This window comes from Erpetoichthys calabaricus, chromosome 5 (genome assembly GCF_900747795.2).
Source record: "Erpetoichthys calabaricus chromosome 5, fErpCal1.3, whole genome shotgun sequence".
NCBI lineage: Eukaryota > Metazoa > Chordata > Cladistia > Polypteriformes > Polypteridae > Erpetoichthys > Erpetoichthys calabaricus.
The window spans coordinates 238,775,364-238,794,901 of record NC_041398.2 but is presented as its reverse complement, the minus strand read 5'-3'; the positions used below and the strand labels follow the sequence as shown (position 1 = coordinate 238,794,901).

The following is a 19,538-nucleotide window of genomic DNA, read 5'->3' as shown; positions in this document are numbered from 1 at the left end:
TGAGTGTTTGCTTCCAATCAAATTTTAGAACCAATGAGTCGATAAGTGTTAGGGGGTACCCAATCTCTTGATGTCGTAACACATCGAGAAAACTGCATAGTGTATGCCTGCCCAGCTTTGAGAGTCAGTGACCCAGTGGGTAGATAATTATACAAAAGTGGCACACTACCTCAAAAATCTAGAGACTTGAGTTCAACTCCTAGTCTGGTCACTGCCTATGTGAAACCGATGTTCATAAACAATGCAAACATTCAAATTCAATGCAAGGGATGACCAAGCCTTCATTTGCAAGAAAACAGCAATAACCTACAGGACGGTAGTGAGACTAGCTATGTTATATGGGTTGGAGACGGTGGCACTGACCAGAAAGCAGGAGACAGAGCTGGAGGTGGCAGAGTTAAACATGCTAAGATTTGCATTGGGTGTGACGAGGATGGACAGGATTAGAAATGAGGACATTAGAGGGTCAGGTCAAGTTGGACAGTTGGGAGACAAAGTCAGAGAGGCGAGATTGCGTTGGTTTGGACATGTGCAGAGGAGAGATGCTGAGTATATTGTGAGAAGGATGTTAAGGATGGAGCTGCCAAGCAAGAGGAAAAGAGGAAGGTCTAAGACACGGGTGTTGAACTCCAGTCCTGGAGGGCCGCAGTGGCTGCAGGTTTTCATTCTAACCATCTTCTTCATTAGTGACAAGTTTTTGCTGCTAATTAACTTATTTTGCCTTAGTTTTAATTCACTTGACTCAGGCCCCTTAGTTGCCTCTTTTTTCTCAATTAGCAGCCAAACAATAATGAGACACAAAACAAGCCGACATATGACCAGCTCACCTGTGCCCATCACACAATATCTAAAAATAAGGAAAGCTGATGGTCTTGGTAAGGTTGATCTCTCAGGTCACCAAAACATTTTGACGGTGTTCTTAGAAAAAACAGAAAAATCAACTGTTTTGTAAATGTCTGCTGTGGTAGAACGACAGCAGCAACAAGCCATGGAATTAAATAATGGGTTTAATTAACAGCAAGAATCCGCTTCTCATTAAGAGATTGGTTGGAGTTTGAAATCCCAGTTTAGCTGGTCATCTGTTGGCTCGTTTCACATCTCATTTCTGTTTGGCTGTCATTTAATGAAGAAAGGAATACATTTAGATGACTAAATCCTTAAAAAACAGGGCTATTAAAATGAAGGGAAAAGGAGTTAATTAGCAATGAAAACTGATTAGGAAAACGGTTAGAATGAAAACTCCAGGCCTGGAGTTCGACACCCCTACCTTAACAGAAGGTTTATGGATGTGGTGAGAGAGGGGACATGCAGGTGATGGGTGTGACAGAGCAAGATGATGAGGACAGGAAGATATCCGCTGTGGCAACCCCTAACGGCAGCAGCCGAAAGAAGAAGAAGAAGGTCAAACCCCATAGATGTTTGACCTGCTTAAATGGTGACTTTAATCTGGTCCAAACACAAAGACATTAAAGGAAATATACTTAGCCCTGGCCAAAGTGGTTTGTGCTGTGGACTCACAGCTTGAAGGTCCTGGGTTCAAACTTTATCAGTTTTCTCCAGGTACTCTGTTATCCTTCCTGACATGCAGGGTAGATCAATCGGTGACTCTCGAGTGGCCCCTTCTGAGGTGTTGGTTCCTGCCTTATGTCTGAAATTGTTAAAGTTGGCTGATGCTCCCTGTGGCCCTGGAATTGAATCAAGTGTGTTAAAAGAAATGCAAGGATGGAACATCAATGAACGAATAAAAATTTTTTAAAAACTGTCATGCCTGTGAACAAATGGGAAATAAGCAATCAGGATACAGCTTATATCATCGATGATCAAACGCTATAAACATGGGAAAGGTGCAATGTAAATAAAATGTATTATTATTATTATTTATGACCAAACTGGTCAGACATGCCAAGGCTCTTCTGCATTTCCTTGCCTTCCACGTCACATGACTGCCATTCTCACGTATCGCTTTGCCGCTGGATTTCTCTGTTTTTTGGGTTCTGCTCGCTTGCTTTTTTTTTCTGCCTTGGCACGTTTTTCATTTCTTGTGCATCCTCATTAGCTTTCCGCCCCTCTGAGTGTACGGATGCAGCTCTCTAATCCCTCACGCCAGGTGTCCAATCGAGAGAATGAATGGGTGCCCTTAGAATAATGAGAGTGCAATGCGTGATAGAGGAAATAACAGAAGAGGGCCAGAGGAGCCCTCGATTGCTTTTAATTCCTTTTTACCTCAGAGCGGGCAGAGTGAGTTGGGGGTTCTCTCTGCTGGCCCGTGTGCTCTGAGTGGCGCATCTCATCGCGTTTCCTCAGTTGCTAAATAAATAACAGGTGCAGATGGCAGATCAGGTGGCCTGAGCTGACAGTGTGAGCTGGAATGGTTGCCATGGCCACCTGGGAGGCACACTGAGGATGACACATCAAAACACTGGAGCTGTCACATTAGGGCGGACAGGTGCCCTGGCACACACGGATCCTTCAGAAGAGTGGCAAAGGTGAGGAGGCAATGGCACGTCGGGTGGGAGCTGTGTAATCTGCTTTGGGGGTGTGATTTGGTGCCAGGTGACTCCTGTGTACCTGCAGGTCATAGTGACACTGGCACTTCTTATTTTTGGTATTTGGTACACTGTATTAATCCCCAAGGGGAAACTGTCTTTCTGCATGACCTTTCGGTTTCAGAGTGCCAGGTCAGAAATTGTACAGTGCCCCTTGGAGCAATTTTCAGGTTAAGGGTCCAGCGGAGTAGTGCTGTTGTGCTGCTTGTCTCTAGTAGGATATGCATGGTGTCAGGTGTGGGGGTTTGGGGGGGGGGGGCTTATGCAGCCCACCCCAAAAAGATCCTCAGCAGCCTGCAAGAAGGGAGGCATAAGAGTTGTGACGTATGCCAGGTAACTGTTTGTGCAGGCAATTGGTGCGAATTGTTGACAGAAAAGATGAATGATGACCAAAGAGTTTGTTTCAATGTTTTAATGACAAAAAAAAGAGTCAAGGAGAAGGTGAAGAGTATTAGGAATGGTAAAGGTGAGCGAAAATACACAGACTGTGAAACAGTAAATGCTTAGAACCCGCATTGAAGTTCATCCGTGTGAAGAAGCCTCGGACCTCTTGTGATGTTATAGGACTCACACCTTGAAGTATCTCCATTCCAAGCCTTGTACTGTGGTAAACTGATGCTGGTCAGTCACAAACATCTCGCTCCCTGTAGTGCAGACTAATAGCAGATTTCCTTTAGTCAGCCACGCAGAGACAGTTTCTGAATCCTGTGAGCCGAGAACTTCCTGCTGACCTCTCTCTCTCTGTCACCCCCTCGCCATTTCTGTGCAGTGCAAATTTTCGAGCTGAGATGCTTCATGGTGAGAGTTGTGAGAACGGGTCTGAACACCATCAGACTAACACCAGCACTTTACAAAACACACATTTATTTACACAAATAAAGTCCACACAGCACACAGTGCTGCCAGCACCAATCACCCTCCTCGCGGGCTTCTCTCTCAGTGTCCGTGGGCCGCCTTTCCTCTCCTCACGGGAGCTTTGTCCTGCTCCTGCTCCCAACTCTAGCTCCCTGATCTGAGTGAGGTGGCCCATTTTACTCCCACCCGGATGTGATGACACTCTTCCAGCAGCACTTCCTGGTGTGGTGGATGTGCTGCCCTTGCACCCGGAAGCGTCCCTGGAAGTTCCTTCCTCCATCTTCCCAGATGTGGCGGAAGTGTCGATCTCCTGGGGTCCATGACTCTCGGTGCGTCCCCTGGCGGTGACCACGGGCCCCAGTGGGTTTGAGCCTCCTTGCTCCTTCCCCGTGGTCCCCTCAACATCCAGGGCGGGATGTATAGACCAACTCCCGGTCCTTTCAGGCATCTGGGGCTGGGTCTGACCTCCACAGTAATACACTTGGTGGCAAGAATGCAGATTTGGGGATGTGAAAGATCAGACTCGACACACTTAAAAAGGTTTGGGGCATATATTATGCCTGGCTGCAATGGGTTGATTTCTTTGAGAGAAGTGTCTTGGTTGGAGTCCAGACATGAACTGATTGAGGTTTTGGAAAGTCTGTAAAAGATCGAGAGGGAGAATTAGTGCACTTCGCCACCCCCTGGTCCGGCGTGGAATTACATGTACTCAAGCCCTTTAGTTGTCTCCTAAACATGTGTGTGTGACAACGTATATGTCACCTCGGCTTCATTCAGGCTGGAAGCGGTTTGAAGTGATTTCGCAACAATCATCTACAAAGGGTTAATATATGTAAATGATCTGGACAAGAATATAATCAGTAAGCTGATGTAAAATAAGAAGTAAGAGAGAGATTAAAAAAGGGTTGGGGTCTGTCCAGACCACCCCGTTTAATACAAACAGAAATTGTAATAATGAATGTAAATGTCAAAAGTAAGTAATCAGTGTGGAAAGATCAGCCCGATTACAGACAGACCACCAGGACAACATGGAAGTCCAAACACACACTTTTATTTTATCTTTCATATACAGCACCTCACAGAGTTTGCCAATCAGCTAGAAATACTCACAGTCCCTTCTTTTCTTCTCCTTTTCTCCACCTCCACTCCTCTCCTTGTAAGCTCTGTCCACTGCCTCCTGACTCCGGATCCTCGAATGGAGTGAGGCGGCCTCTTTTATAGTTCACCCGGATGTGCTTCAGGTGCTCCCTGATGACCTCCCTGCATCACTTCCTGGTCTGGTGGAAGTGCTGCAGTCCAGGACTTAGCAAATGTCCAGGTCCCAACACTCACCAGGGTGGCTGCCCTCTTGTGTCCCAGGGGAGATACTGCTCCACTCCTGGTCCTTCCACTCTCTGGGCATTCCGGCTGGGCATGAGACCCAGGCATCCGCCCCATCGGACGTCTATCGACCTGTGATGCCTAAGCTTTCCATTTAAAGATAGAGGATTTTGAATCCCCCCTAAACTTAACTGGGAGCCAGTGTAAGGGCATGAGAACTGGAGTTATGTGTTTGTATTGTCTAGTTCTTGTAATAAGTCTTGCAGCAGCGTTTTGAATTAACTAAAAGCTGCATAGAGACCAATTAGAACAGCCACAGAAAAGAACAGATTCAGCCACCTTTAATATGACAAACTTAGCAACCAGTCGGTGTGTCAATAAGGAAAACAACAAGGTGCTGTGGGGGAATGTGAACCAGTTTTAACAATGGATGCAAAAGATGAATATAACTATAAGTTTCTTATCAGAAACCACAAAAGCTGTTCTCATATAATTTTTAGAAGTGAAGGAACAGTTGGAAAAATAATTAATCTTATAAGGCAGATTATGACAAGGTGACATGGCAGAGGTTGACAGGTCTGTGAGTCACAGATCTTTCATCAGGTTGATGGCTTCAGGACAAATACATGGGCCTCTTTTACAGCCCTCTTCTGTGATCCTCCCTTGCTTGGCCCCTGCAGGCTCATGTGAATGATCACCCCCTCGACACTGTGTCTGTTCTTGCCTTTTGTCTGCCAATGTGGGTCTTCTCGGTCTTTTTGTCTTTTTCTTTATGACTACTGATATCCATCCCTTGTTAAAAGCAAAAAAAAAAAAAACAGAAAAAACAAGGAAGGGGCAGAAAGAGCAGAACACTTGAATACAAGAATGACAGAAACAGCTGCGAGGAAGGAGGCAGGATGCACGGCGGTGGAGTGAAGCGCCTGACTGGAGTGTTCTGCTCAAATGGGGGCCCGGAGGACTCTCACTCCTCCGTCTCTTTCATCTTCTGTTATTTATGGTGCTGTTTGGGTTCAGGTGGCTAGGCTTTCCCAGAATGATGAGCTGCTCTTCCAGAGTGTCATTCATTCAAGGTTTGTATGGGTCTTTTGTGCCTCCTGTAGTGTGATTTATTATTGTTCAAAGCTTACAAGCCATCACAATTACAGACCAAGCCATCTGCAGTTATAAATTAACTGAAAGGACAAGGAAGAGCAAGGTCAAGTTAAGAAAATGTCAGAAGTTAACATCAAAAATATACTCTATCTATCTATCTATCTATCTATCTATCTATCTATCTATCTATCTATCTATCTATCTATCTATCTATCTATCTATCTATCTATCTATTATATAGTGCCTTTCATATCTATCTATCTATCTATCTATCTATCTATCTATCTATCTATCTATCTATCTATCTATTATATAGTGCCTTTCATATCTATCTATCTATCTATCTATCTATCTATCTATCTATCTATCTATCTATCTATCTATCTATCTAATTATATAGTGCCTTTCATATCTATCTATCTATCTATCTATCTATCTATCTATCTATCTATCTATCTATCTATCTATCTATCTATCTATCTATCTATCTATTATATAGTGCCTTTCATATCTATCTATCTATAGTGCCTTTCATCTATCTATCTATCTATCTATCTATCTATCTATCTATCTATCTATCTATCTATCTATCTATCTATTATATAGTGCCTTTCATATCTATCTATCTATCTATCTATCTATCTATCTATCTATCTATCTATCTATCTATTATATAGTGCCTTTCATATCTATCTATCTATAGTGCCTTTCATCTATCTATCTATCTATCTATCTATCTATCTATCTATCTATCTATCTATCTATCTATCTATCTATCTATCTATCTATCTATCTATGATATAGTGCCTTCTATCTATCTATCTGTCAATTATATAGTGCTTTTATCTATCTATCTATCTATCTATCTATCTATCTATCTATCTATCTATCTATCTATCTATCTATCTATCTATCCAACCCATTATATCCTAACTACAGGGTCAAGGGGGTCTGCTGGAGTCAATCCCAGCCAACACAGGGCGCAAGGCAGGGCACCAACCCACCACAGGGCACACACACACACACCAAGCACACACTAGGGACACTTTAGAATCGCCAATCCACCTAACCTGCATGTCTTTGGACTGTGGGAGGAAACCACAGCACCCAGAAGAAACCCACACAGACACGGGGAGAACATGCAAACTCCACGCAGGGAGGACCCGGGGAAGCGAACTCAGGTCTCCTAACTGTGAGGCAGCAGTGCTACCCACTGTGCCACCGTGCTGCCCATCTATCTATCTATCTATCTATCTATCTATCTATCTATCTATCTATCTATCTATCTATCTATCTATCTATCTATCTATCTATCTATTGTGAACCACTTTAACTACCAATGTGTAGCATCAACCTGGATGATGTGACGGCAGCCATTTTTGCACCAGTACACCCACTACACATTAACTGTTAGGTGGTGAAGTGGTGAGAGATAGTTAGCCAGTTAGAGATAGGGGATATTAGGGGATAACCAGAATGACCAGGCCTTGGCAGGACATCGGGATACAATCTACTCTTTTTGAAGGATGCCCAGGGATCTTTTATGGCCACAGAAAGTCAGGACCTCGGTTTTACATCTCATCTGAAGGACGGTGCCATTTTTATAGCACAGTGTGCCCATCACTGCACTGGGGCATTAGGACCCACATTTAGACCACAGGGTAAGCGCCTCCTGCTGGCCACACCAACACTTCTTCCAGCAGCAAATGCAAGGTTTTCCTAGATGGTCCTAGATGGTCTCCTAATTTGAGTACTGACTAGGCCCAAACATTATTTTTTATATTTATATGACAAATATTACTAACCCAAAATTTGCTTTCAACATAATTGAGCACATATACTGTACCTTCACATATTGGGAAACTTTTTTACATATAGACAGATCAGGTAATTTATCATTAACTTTTTGGCATTATATATCACAATATCTATAATAACTAAAGTCATGCTATACTCAGTACAAGCTTCTGTCCTGGAATCTTTGTCTATGAAGGCTGACAAGTTATATATATATATATATATATATATATATATATATATATATATATATATATATACTAGGGGGCTCCGCCCCCTGCTCGCTTCGCTCGCCAACCCCTGGTGTTGGTCAATTCCAAATAGCATGATGTATGTATGAGATATATCATACTGTGAAGGTGTATATGATGCATATAGGAAGGAAAGAGTAAAGTTGATGGCACATTGTAAAGATTTATTGGAAAATTTCCTTGTACACAACCCTATTAGTAAAGATGGTAACTTGTCCTTGAATGAGTTTTCCTTGGCATGGATCATTTACAACTTTAACTTTAACGTCACATGAACGTCGAAATCGTGAGAAGGCCACATAAAATTGTCCATGTCCAAATACGGGCTCAGAGAGGTAGATGCCAACCTTGTTCATGGTTTGGCCTTGTGATTTGTTGATGGTCATGGCAAATGCAGGTTTAATGGGGAACTGTTGCCGTTTAAGTGTAAAAGGTAATTCCAGGTCAGAACTTGTAAGGTCAATTCTAGGAATCAGAACAGTGTTGTTAGCATTTGATCCTGTAAGAACTTTTGCCTCAATAACATTGTGTGTCATGGTGTTGACGACTAAACGTGTACCATTGCATAAACCTTGTTTAGTGTTAAGGTTTCTTAATAGCATGATTATTGTTCCGATTTTAAGGTGAAGATTGTGTTGTGGTAATCCGGCTGGGTTAATAGTGTTCAAATATTGTAAGGGTAAATTAAGATGGTCATTGTCGTCATCAGAGTAAACTTTGTCAGAGCTTAGAAAGAGCTGTGCCTCTCCAGGAAGTAATGCAATGACCTGGTTATTTATGTGAACAACATTAATATTTTTTGGACATAATATAGTACGTTGTGTTAAAAGGGGTATTTGGTCTAATGAGATAGCTGTTCCAAATATCTCCGTAACTAAGTCGTCGCAGATAAAGGATTGAGAAATTGTAATAATATCTGGGTGAACTCCATTTGTATTGGTCTGGGTCCCATCTCCCAGTTGTAATAACCAATTGTTATATTCTGGATCTGGACATCGCATGTTTTGAACCAATTGTATCTTTTGAAAGCGATGCCAATTGTCCGTGTATTTTAAAGTGGACTGAACAATAGCTGAGCGCATGGCATGTGGAACAATAGGTAAGCACTGTCTAAAATCGCCTCCTAATAAAAGTACTTTTCCTCCAAAGGGAATATCATTATTTATCAACGTTTGTAGAAGTTTATCAATCGTGTTGAGTAAGTGACTGGACGCCATTGTACATTCATCTATAATTAACAGTTTTGTAAGACGGATGTCACTTGCATTGTTACTGTTCATGTTCATAGAGAAACACCTAGCTCTTTCCTTTTGAACCCGTGCCTGCTTTGCTTCAGTACTTTGAGACGCGCGCTGCATGCATCTACGCTCATTGTATCTGTCCATTTGGGCTCGTTTCTGTAACTGTGTTAGTCGAGCATTTAGTTTTTGGAGCCGAGACATTTTTTCTTCAGCGGTTTCAGAAGCGCGTTGTAGGCGCCGACGTTTCGAGCCGTATCATTTTGTACCCGTGATGGTGAATTCAGTACTTGTTTGTTCTTCATCATTAGTAATATGGATAAGTAATAAGGAGGATCGCACTTACTGTTAATAGGATCGTTTTCTTTGGTTGTACGGTTAATAGTGCATCACTGTAATGAGATTGACCTATGCTGTAAAGTTCGAACGTGTTTAGATGACGTATGTGTAATACGGAGTGTTCGTTTCTTCTTCTTATTACCCATCAGGTGTTGCGCCTGTGTTATCTGTGGTTGTCCTGTTAAAATTCTATCACTGCAATGTGTTTTCAATATGTATTGTAGTCCGGTCTGTTGTTGTTTATGTATGCGTTTTTTTAGAAGTGTGTGGAATTAGCTGTGTAGTGTGTACGTTGATTTCATATGCGTGTTGCAGGCGAATGCTTCCAGCGTAGTATTTGCCGTTTTTCAAAACACAATTGGCTTTGTGTAATATGTTGGGCTTGATGTGTGACCGTTTGTGGACTCCGTAGCCTGTCCTGTTCCACTTGCGTCTGAGTCCTTTTTTTGTGTGTGCTAGGGGCGCGTTGCCTCATTTCTTATTTCTGTCAGTGGAGGCTGGCTTTGTGTGGCGGGCATGGGTGTGAATCCTCTTTTTTGTGTGCCATGGGTTTGCGCTTGCGAATGACTGCTTTTTTTTTGTGTGGTAGGGGCGCGTTGCATCATTTCTTATAGGGGCGCGTGGCCTGATTTCTTATTTCTGTTAGTGGAGGGGAGCTTTGTGTGGCGGGCGTGGGTCTGAATCCTCTGTTTTGTGTGCCATGGGTTTGCACTTGCGTCTGAGTCATTTTTTCTTTAGCGTCCTCATTTCTTATTTTCTGTTGGTTGGATCCGTTGGTTGGAGGGGGGCATGGCGCCTGTGCAGTACGTCTTGGCGCCCGCGCAGTACGTCTTTTGCGTCCACAGGCACACGGGCAGGCAGGTCCCTGCGTCTTTGCGTCCTCATTTGTTATTTTCCGTTGGTTGGCGCATGTGCAGTACGTCTTTTGCGTTCATTTGTTATTTTCCGTTGGTTGGTGTCTGCGCAGTACGTCTTTTGCGTCCATGGGCAGGCAGGTCCCTGCGTCCATATCCGTTTTACCATTCTCGGTTAGTAATATGGATATATATAATATATTGTGAATTATAGCCCGGACACAGACAGACACTGAGGCTCACGATGTCCAAAATACAGACTGTTTATTCACAACACCACACACAATATCGTGCACAATCCACAAACCCAGTCCTTTTCACTACTCTTCAGCCACCTCCACTCCTCCCTTGCAAACTCTGTCTTTGTCCTCCCGACTCTGCCGCCCAGAATGAATTGAGGCTGCCCCTTTTATCCCACCCTGGATGTGCTGTGATGGTCTTCCAGCAGCACTTCCTGGTGTGGCAGAAGTTCTGTCCTCCATGGCTCAAGATCCATCCAGGCGCCCCCTGGTGGTGGCCATGGACCCCCACAGGCTTGAGCTTCCCATCTTCGTATCCGTGTCCCCTGATGGAATCCAGGGGGGCTGCCCTTTTGCACCCAGGGGAGATATTGCCCCTCTCCTGGTCTTTCCCTGCTCCAGGCGTCCCGGTGGGGCAGGGTCCCTGGTCGTCTGCCACAATATATGTAGTACCTATATATAGTTTTTTTTTTTTTTTTTATTGCAGCTGGTCTGTTATGTAATTGTAATGTTTTATAAATTGTGATTTATTCTTTCTTTATGACTGTTTCCGTCACTCTTCTAGTTACAATGTAAAGTGTCTTTAGCCTTGACATTAAGTATACTGGCTTCATGCACTGTTGTAAAAACATTATGTCTTTATTTAATGACATTGTACAGCATTCCGCTGGCTAAGTGATTGTAAGAAGCTTAGTGTCTGTTGTACGGAGAGCCTCTGAGTGGGCTGAACAAGGTGCATCCTGAGATTCGGAAGACCACCTCTAAGGGGCATGTAAAGGTTGTCAGACGTTGAGACCAAATACCGCAAGTACATCAAAATGATTTTAAACAACCTAATAGGGTAATGGGAGTCGGGCAGTTGTATTCAGTCAGAGTGTTCAGGGTCTCCATTGATTAAAGAAATGCCACCACCCTCGATGACTGCTTAGTTCGGCTAAATAGTAAAGCTGGCTCTACATTGAGGAACATTTTATAAATCACAATCTCATTAGAACATTCTAGATGAGAACAGGCCATTCAGCCCAACAAAGCTCGCCAGTCCTATCCACTTATTTCTTTCAAAAAAACATCAAGTCGAGTTTTGAAAGTCCCCAACGTCTTACTGTCTACCACACTACGTGGTAACTTATTCCAAGTGTCTATCATTCTTTGTGTAAAGAAAAACGTTCTAATGTTTGTGCGAAAAATACCCTTAACAAGTTTGTAATTGTGTCCCCGTGTTTTTGTTGGACTCATTTTGAAGTCACCGTCTCAATCCACTGGACTAACACCCTTCATAATTTTAAACACTTCACTCAGGTCTCCTCTTAATGTTCTTCTCCTTAAACTGTAAAGGCTCAGCTCTTTTAATATTTCCTCAAAACTCATCCCCTGTAGCCCTGGAATCAGCCGAGTTGCTCTTCTCTGGACCTTCTCTTGTGCTGCTATGTCCTTTTTGTAGCCTGGAGACCAAAACTGCACACAGGACTCCAGATGAGGCCTCACCAGTGTGTTGTAAAGCTTGAGCAGAACCTCCTGTGACTTGTACTCCACACATCAAGGCGCTATATAACCTGACATTCTGTTAGCCTTCTTAATGGCTTCTGAACACTGTCTGGAAGTCGATAGCTTAGAGTCCACCACGACTCCTAAATCCTTCTCATAAGGTGGACTCTCGATTTTCAGAACACCCATTGTGTATTCAAACCTAACATTTTTACTTCCTATGTGTAATCTCATGACAGACATTGTCAAAAGCCGTGGAGACGCCAAGAAAAGAAAGCTCCTTTTGATGAGTAGTAAAGTTGCCTTCTCTGAAGGAAATTGCCTCAGTCAAGCTTTTTCTTTTATATCCTTTGTCCTTCTCATGAACATCACAAATGTTGTAAGATGGAGTGAAAAATATGACCAAAAGGAGTTTGGGGCTTCCAAAACAAATGTGCCACAGAAGCAGGCATAGATCTCCTATGCCCTATCCAAAAAAGCCTCACCCCAGACCAGCCTGCCCCCAACTATTAGCTGCAGGCTTCAGTTAGAGTACAATACTAACGTGACCGCTTGGGTGTTGCAGCTGTAAGAACTGCTGACTCATAATCAAGAGGTCGGCGGTTCGATTCCGAGCACTTTCTAGAATTACTTTTTGCCCGTGTTGAGCTGTGGCGATGTGAGGATGGGATAGCAGGCTGCTTGCTGCTTGTGTTGGTCGACACGTTTACAAAACAAACAACACTAATGGAGAGGTGCGAAAGAATTTAAGGTGGCCCAGGATTCTGAGTTGTTTCATAGGCTTTAGTGATTCTAGTGTTAAAAATAGCAGTGGCCTCAGCACTGACCCCTGCTGGACACCACTCTTATCATCAGCAAACTCTGATGAAGTTAAAGTCTACATAATAGAGTATAAAGGGGAATTTTGCCCACCCTAGGGCCCAACCATCACAAAACACCTCCTAAAAGTAATGAGGATTACTAAGGAATTACAAATTGGAAATTGTAGAGGGAGAAGTGATGCTTAGATTAAAAATGCTAAAATCTAACAAATCACCAGAACTACATACCATAACATTTATTATCGAATGCTTAAGGGGGTTAGTGAGTGCAAATATAAACCCCTGATGCAAATCTCTGCACATGGGTGAAATTCCTTAAAGTCTGGAGGCTAATATGTATTATCCAGTTATATTAAAAAGATGATCGGGCTGACCTGAGTAACTATAGGCCAGTAAGCTTAATGTGCATCACAAATAAATTAAAGGAAGGAATTGCTAAGAGGAGGATCAAGCATCACATGTCAAGAACAGGAGGGTTAGCAAACACACAACATGAGGTACGACGAGCAGGTCGGGATTGCGAGTTTTTTCGTAGGCTTCAGTGATTGTTGTGTTAAAAATGTCAGCGGCCCCAGCACTGACCCCTGCAGGTCGTCCACTCAGCCAATTCTGATGAGGTTCCTCACACCATCACCATCCGCTTCCTGTCTCTGAGTCAATTCTGCACCCATCTACACACCACACCCTGAACTGCCACTTCTTTTATTTGGAGTAGCCCTCTAGACTTTGTGTGCTTGGAAGCTCTTTAGCTCATAACAGTGGCAAGGAGGGGAGTTCAAAGCATAGAGAAAAGAGAGAGGAGCAAAGAGAGTTTTGAAGAACGCACATGTGGAGAAACCAGATAGAGAATCCCTGGTCTTGACCACTCCTTTCCAAGGAAGGGTCATCCAACCTTCTGAGCGTCAGAAGGGGCGGAGGGGGGGGATGAAGTGTCCAGTTACGTCTCCTTTCGTACTGACTGAGGAAGCCAGTGAAGGAGCTGATAATGTGGCCAAGTTCCTGGGCGAGTAGCATCAGGTTTGCAAGATTACTGCGAGAAAGCAAAGAAGACCAGAGAGGGTCACTGGATCGGGTAAACGCGGTCAGTCAGTCCAGTGATGATGCGGTGCGAGGGTGGCGCTGAATATGAGGTCGCTAGGGTTGTGGTCAAGAAGGGGCGATTTAGAGACGAGGTTTCCAGTTCTGCACTGGAGTGTTGCAGTGCTATCCCCATGTTGTACCAGGCACTGATGATCAGCTTCTCCTGCTTTTCATGGTGGCTCTTTGCTTCACTTATCTTCTGACGGGAGGCTTCTTCCTCCCCACAAAGAGTTTTGATTTGTAGGTCGCCTTTGGAAGTTTCAAGCCTGTAATATTCCTCCTGCATCTGGTTCAGTTGGCTTTGTAGAATTTGGAGGGTCATATTGGATGGGAGGGCGACTGGAATGCTACATGGAATCATTTTTTTGGGATTATAAAGGTATTTTCATTTTTGATCACACTTCCCTCTTGATCCCTACTTATTTATTTCTGCACCTGTTGATTTTAATCAATATGGACTTTTGCACTTTTTGCCACCCTTAAAAATCTGTTGTTGTCTCCTCACTTGCCCTACTCCATCCTTGGTAACAAACTACTAGATGTCCCAACAGAGGTTGGTGTCAGAGGTTGCAGGCATCAGGACGTCACACTCCATCCCCTCAAAAGAATTATTTTGGAGAACGTAATGAGTTTTCTGAAATGGTCCTTTCTTGCCAATTCTGAAGTTGCTCCTAATGTTACAGACGACCAGGCGAGAGTGCATTGGGTTTTGTTGTAATGGACACTTGTGGTTCTCAGAGATGTCTGCTTTTTTGGTAACTTCTTCTCTCTTTTTGACTGCAGGGTCTCTGCGAGGAGGCGCCAACTGGATTCTCAACTTGCATCACACAGAGCTAATGAACCCCAAATTGACAATGTCTGCTGGAGCCCCTACTCTGGTGATGATTTATCCTTTTTCTTCTTCTTCTTCTCCTCCTCCTCCGTGCCCTGCTGTCCTGCCTTGGCTGTTTGACCGCTGGTCAGTAGAATGTATGTTATGAACTGTCTGTCCTTGCTCAGCGAGCCGATACACTGCGATGGTGAGCAGACAGAAACCGTATTGATGCCTGGACATCCCTCTGTCTCGGAAACTTCCATCGGAGTCACCCCTCCTCCATCTTCTACTCCTTCCGCTCCACTACATCTGCCTCCACCACCACCTCTTCCACCCCCACCCCCGGGGATCCCCCCTCCCCCTCCTCCACCTGGGATCCCTCCACCTCCGCCCCCTCCGCTGCTTCCCCCTGGTCAGGGAAGGGCAGACACGGGTCAGTTCAAGAAGAGGAGGGTGCGGAGCTTCTTCTGGAAGACAATTCCTGAAGAGAAAGTGCGAGGCAAGCCCAACATCTGGACTTTGGCCTCTCGCCGGCCTCATTACCAAATTGATGTGCGTACCATTGAAGAGCTTTTCGGGCATCAAGAGGACAGCAAAGTTGTTGGCATTTCATCGGGACAGGGATCCCGTGGCTCCTGGACGGCCTTACAGAATGGGAAGGAAGAGGTGAGTGGAAGTGGCAGCCATTAGATGGTGTATATGATGTGCATCAGCCTCCTCACATTGCCATACATCCATAATGCTTTTTTTGGGTAATAGATATGGCGACCAAAAGCTTAAAGTGCATAGGCCAGGCTTCTCTTTCTCTAAGAATTGCCTGAAATAAAACACCATGGAGGGAAACCGATGTTACGGTATTGTATTGCTGGGTCAATGTGATGACCCCAGGACAGATAGATAGCAGATCAATAGAATTTTGAAGCTCAAGAAACAAAAAAATAATAGAACAAGCAACAATAACAAAACCTGTTCTCAAACACACACAATCATTACAAAAGACTTGGCTACTAATCAGACAGCAGTCACAATGAGGCATTATAAAGGCGTATTACCATAGGGGTGGAAGACCCCCAGTAGCGTTTCTTGGCACACTTGTGTTTAGGCCCTCAATGCTAGTGAGTTATAGAGAGGATGTGCAGCATTGTTCAAGCTGGCTATCGGTTTTGTCTTCTTTCTCTCCTCCACTACTACCGCCAGCAGGTCCAGAAGGCATCCCATAGCTGAGTCTGCTTTCTTAATCAGTTTGTTTATTTGCTGGGACTCTCTTGAAGTGATGTTACTGGCCCAGGATGACAGCATTAGCGATAAGTGATCTCCACTAAATTCACTTTGTCTCAAGTTTGACGAAATTGTGGAAAGGTTCTGGAATTTTACCAAACTCTGCTACATGCATTAAAGTCAATGTAGAAGTTGAAAGTGTACAAATTTTAGGTAGATTCAAATGGTGCAATGGTCTTTTAGGTGCCTGTAAGGGCAGGTTCATACTTAATGCTCAGAACGCGTACACGGACATATTATGGCTGCCACACATTCCCAGCGTTCATTTGACACAACCTTTGAGCACATTATTAAAAATGAACACGACACATGTGCGAATTGCAGTACCAGTAAAAAGTTGGGTGGCACAGTGTGATAAAGTCGGAATGTGATGTCCGAGTCTCTGTTTACTATCTGCATGTGACAGAAAGCCGCTTTGCAGATTGTACAGGATCGATGTGTGCGCTTCGATGTTTGATAAATGGTTCGATGTCTTGAAGCAAAATGTCGACATACAAATGCATTCGTGGTGCTTTTATATTCAAGCGTCACATATTCCCCATCTTAATGACACGATACATTTTAAAAGATTCACATACCATCTCTGTGATGTCTTTTTTTTTTTTGCACCTTCACAACATCATCAGAACGTACAGCAGCGTATTTGAACCACAGAGAAAAAAAAGTTAGGGACACAGTGAAAAGGTATATTTTGTGATTAAAGTCGTGAAAAGTGAAAAATTTCGGTTTTAATGTCAGAATGTCCACTTTAACCTCGTAGTTTATTTTATCATTAAAGTAGACCATCGTAAACGTTATCTTAAAACCAACCCATTTGTTAATCGCTACGTAATTCTGGGGCTTCCTCCTGACCTGACAGCAGCAATAGTCACACAGAACACATTACATTTATGATATTCCAGCTCTCTGCACATTGAGAATCCTTAGTTTTATACTTTATATCATTTTTTTAATGAAATGCATTAAACTATGCATGTTACATTTTACAGATAAGTCGTAACTTCATTTAAATAATGAATACTAATAATAATTACACATTATTAGCAGTAGTGCTGCTGTCTCACAGGGAGTCACGTCTCTGGTGTTCCCTGCCTAGAGTTTGCATGTTTTCATGGTGGGTTTCCACAGTGAGCTCCGGTTTCCTTCCAAAGACATGCAGATTTTGGGATTTGGTGACATTAAAATGACGCCAGAGTATGTTTGTGAGTGCTTGTATTCATCTTGCAATGAGCTGATGCCCTGTCCAGGGATTGTTTCTGCCACATGCCCACTGCTAGCAGGAATGGGCACATCCTTGGATTGATGGATGTAATCATTAAACATCCGTCCTTTTCAGAAATATTGTGGCAAGGTGTCCTTAGCATTTAATGGGTGTTTCAGGCAATTCCCAATACAACGAAGCCAAATCTGTTCTCACCGTGTAATAACCCAAGCTTGTTCTAGATGGTTTCCAATCCAAGTACAGGCCAGGCTCAACCACGCTTAGCTTCAGGTGGGTGACGTCTTCCGAAGTACAGGTGGTATGGCTGCTCAGAATTGACTACGGTTAAAGGTCAGCATTATGTCACCACTTGTAGTTGTGTTTCCTCCAAATTGTCCGACTTACAGCTCTGAGTTTGTAGGGCGTTCATGTGGAATTTTTTCCAACTCAGAAACTCATATTTACTGTATATCTGATAGCACGTGAATGCTGCATGAGTACACATTACAGCCATGCCATCTCAGCTACAGTATTGAGGGAGGTGACGCTCTGAATGATTTCTAAGCAAAGACAGCACATCTCTGCTGAGGGATCCATCTTCACGTAGTGGTGGGTTTTCTTGTCATCATCACGCCTTTTTCCAACTCCGTGTCCTTATCAAAAACTTAGGACTTAGGATGTTTAGGCTTAACCCTTTAACCACCCCAACTAGCTATAGTTAGTTCCCAATGCAATTTGCTAGCACGCTGGAGCTGAGAGTATATTCGGCGACGTACATTCGTTGAATGCCGCAACCGGCTATAGTCGATTCCCAGTGCAATTTGCCAGCATGCTGGAGCTGATCAGTCAGTGCTGTACATTAGTTGAGCAGCCAGCTCATGACCACTGCCACCCCTAGCGAATCAGCATCACTGTCCCTGGGATTCAGCCGCTGTACTAGACTAGCCTGCAAGCATCAGCGTTTACCTCTGTGTGTTTGCGTGCAACCAGTTCAAGCGCAGCTGGCTCAGTGATTTACTGAATTTCATCAATGGCGTCAGTTGCACCTTGTACATATAATAATATATTGTTGCAGTAGTCTTTTATAGTTTTTACAGTTCATTGGCAGTGTGCAAAATGACCAGTGTTGCAGTAATTGTGATGCTCTTTGCATTAAAAAAATGTGTTCTATGAAAATTTCACTTTTTCTTGGTGAATTGTAACATTTCCTTAAAAAGTGCAGCAAAAAAGTATTTAGCGTCCAGGGGTGCACTAACCCCCAAGTACAGTGGTAACTCTGGTCACAACCATAATTCGTTCCGAAGCTCGTCCCGATTTGGTCACGACCCGAACGTAATTTCCCCATAAGATTGTATGTAAATACAATTAATCCAGACCGCACGAACTGTATGTAAATATATATATATTTCTAAGCACAAAAATAGTTAATTATACCATAGAATGCACAGTGTAATAGTAAACTAAATGTAAAAACATTGAATAACACTGAGAAAACCTTGAACAACAGAGAAAACTAACATTATAAGAGTTTGTGCTAGACCCTTACGAACCGCTCGCTGTAAACACTTTTTTATGAGTTTTAAGCAGAGGGAAAAAAAATTAAATTCCACTTCTCTTGAGAAACTTTTCACACCATCCTCTACTGGCTTTAAATTCCTCACCTTCGCCACTCGAAGAAGGATTTTTTTTTTCAGCAAATCGCCATGAATCTTTCTGGCTTTCGCATATATGATCGCCTCGCTTACGCTATCCCCTGCAAGTTCCTTCTCGTTCAACCACACTAGCAACAATTTTTCCACCTCTTCCAGCACTTAAGGCTTCTGCTTGGTTAACATTGTGACTCCTTTTGAAACATCAGCTGCTTTGTTAGGCCATGTATACGCAAACAAAAGAAAATGGGAAACGGAGAATGGGAAATCATTGGTGCGTACGAACCGGAAGGGAAACTGGCCGCCAGTGTTTTTGTTCACCACCAGAGCGTGTGGTTATGGACAGATGCAAAATTTTGGCAAACTTTTTGATCGTAACCCGATTTGTACGTGTTCGGAAACATTCGTGACCAGAGGTTCTACTGTATGTGGTAGTTTAAGGGTTAAGGTTTACATACTTGTTTATTTTTGTTTAAATTATTTGTGATTAAAAATTAATATTGCTTCATTGTCATCATATTAATACTGTAAATTCCGAAACATTTGTATGTAAAATAAGTAATAAAACATTTGTAACCAGTAGGGGGAACACTGAGCCCCTTGCCCCAGATCCAATAATACCCAACACAGTCACGAGTTCAATTTATGGATTCTTTAATCCAACAAGCAGCCAAAC

The 19,538-nt window shown here is 43.3% G+C and overlaps 1 protein-coding gene across 1 annotated transcript in view; it reads left to right on the top strand.

Annotated features, from left to right (window-relative positions):
• The window catches only part of fhdc1 (FH2 domain containing 1), a 97,939-nt gene that overhangs the window by 40,624 nt on the left and 37,777 nt on the right, over positions 1-19,538 (top strand). The window contains exon 2 of the mRNA XM_028802686.2: positions 14,704-15,400. Within this exon, the coding sequence (XP_028658519.1) occupies positions 14,888-15,400 (513 nt within the window). The 5' untranslated portion in view covers positions 14,704-14,887. The remainder of the gene's footprint in view (positions 1-14,703; positions 15,401-19,538) is intronic.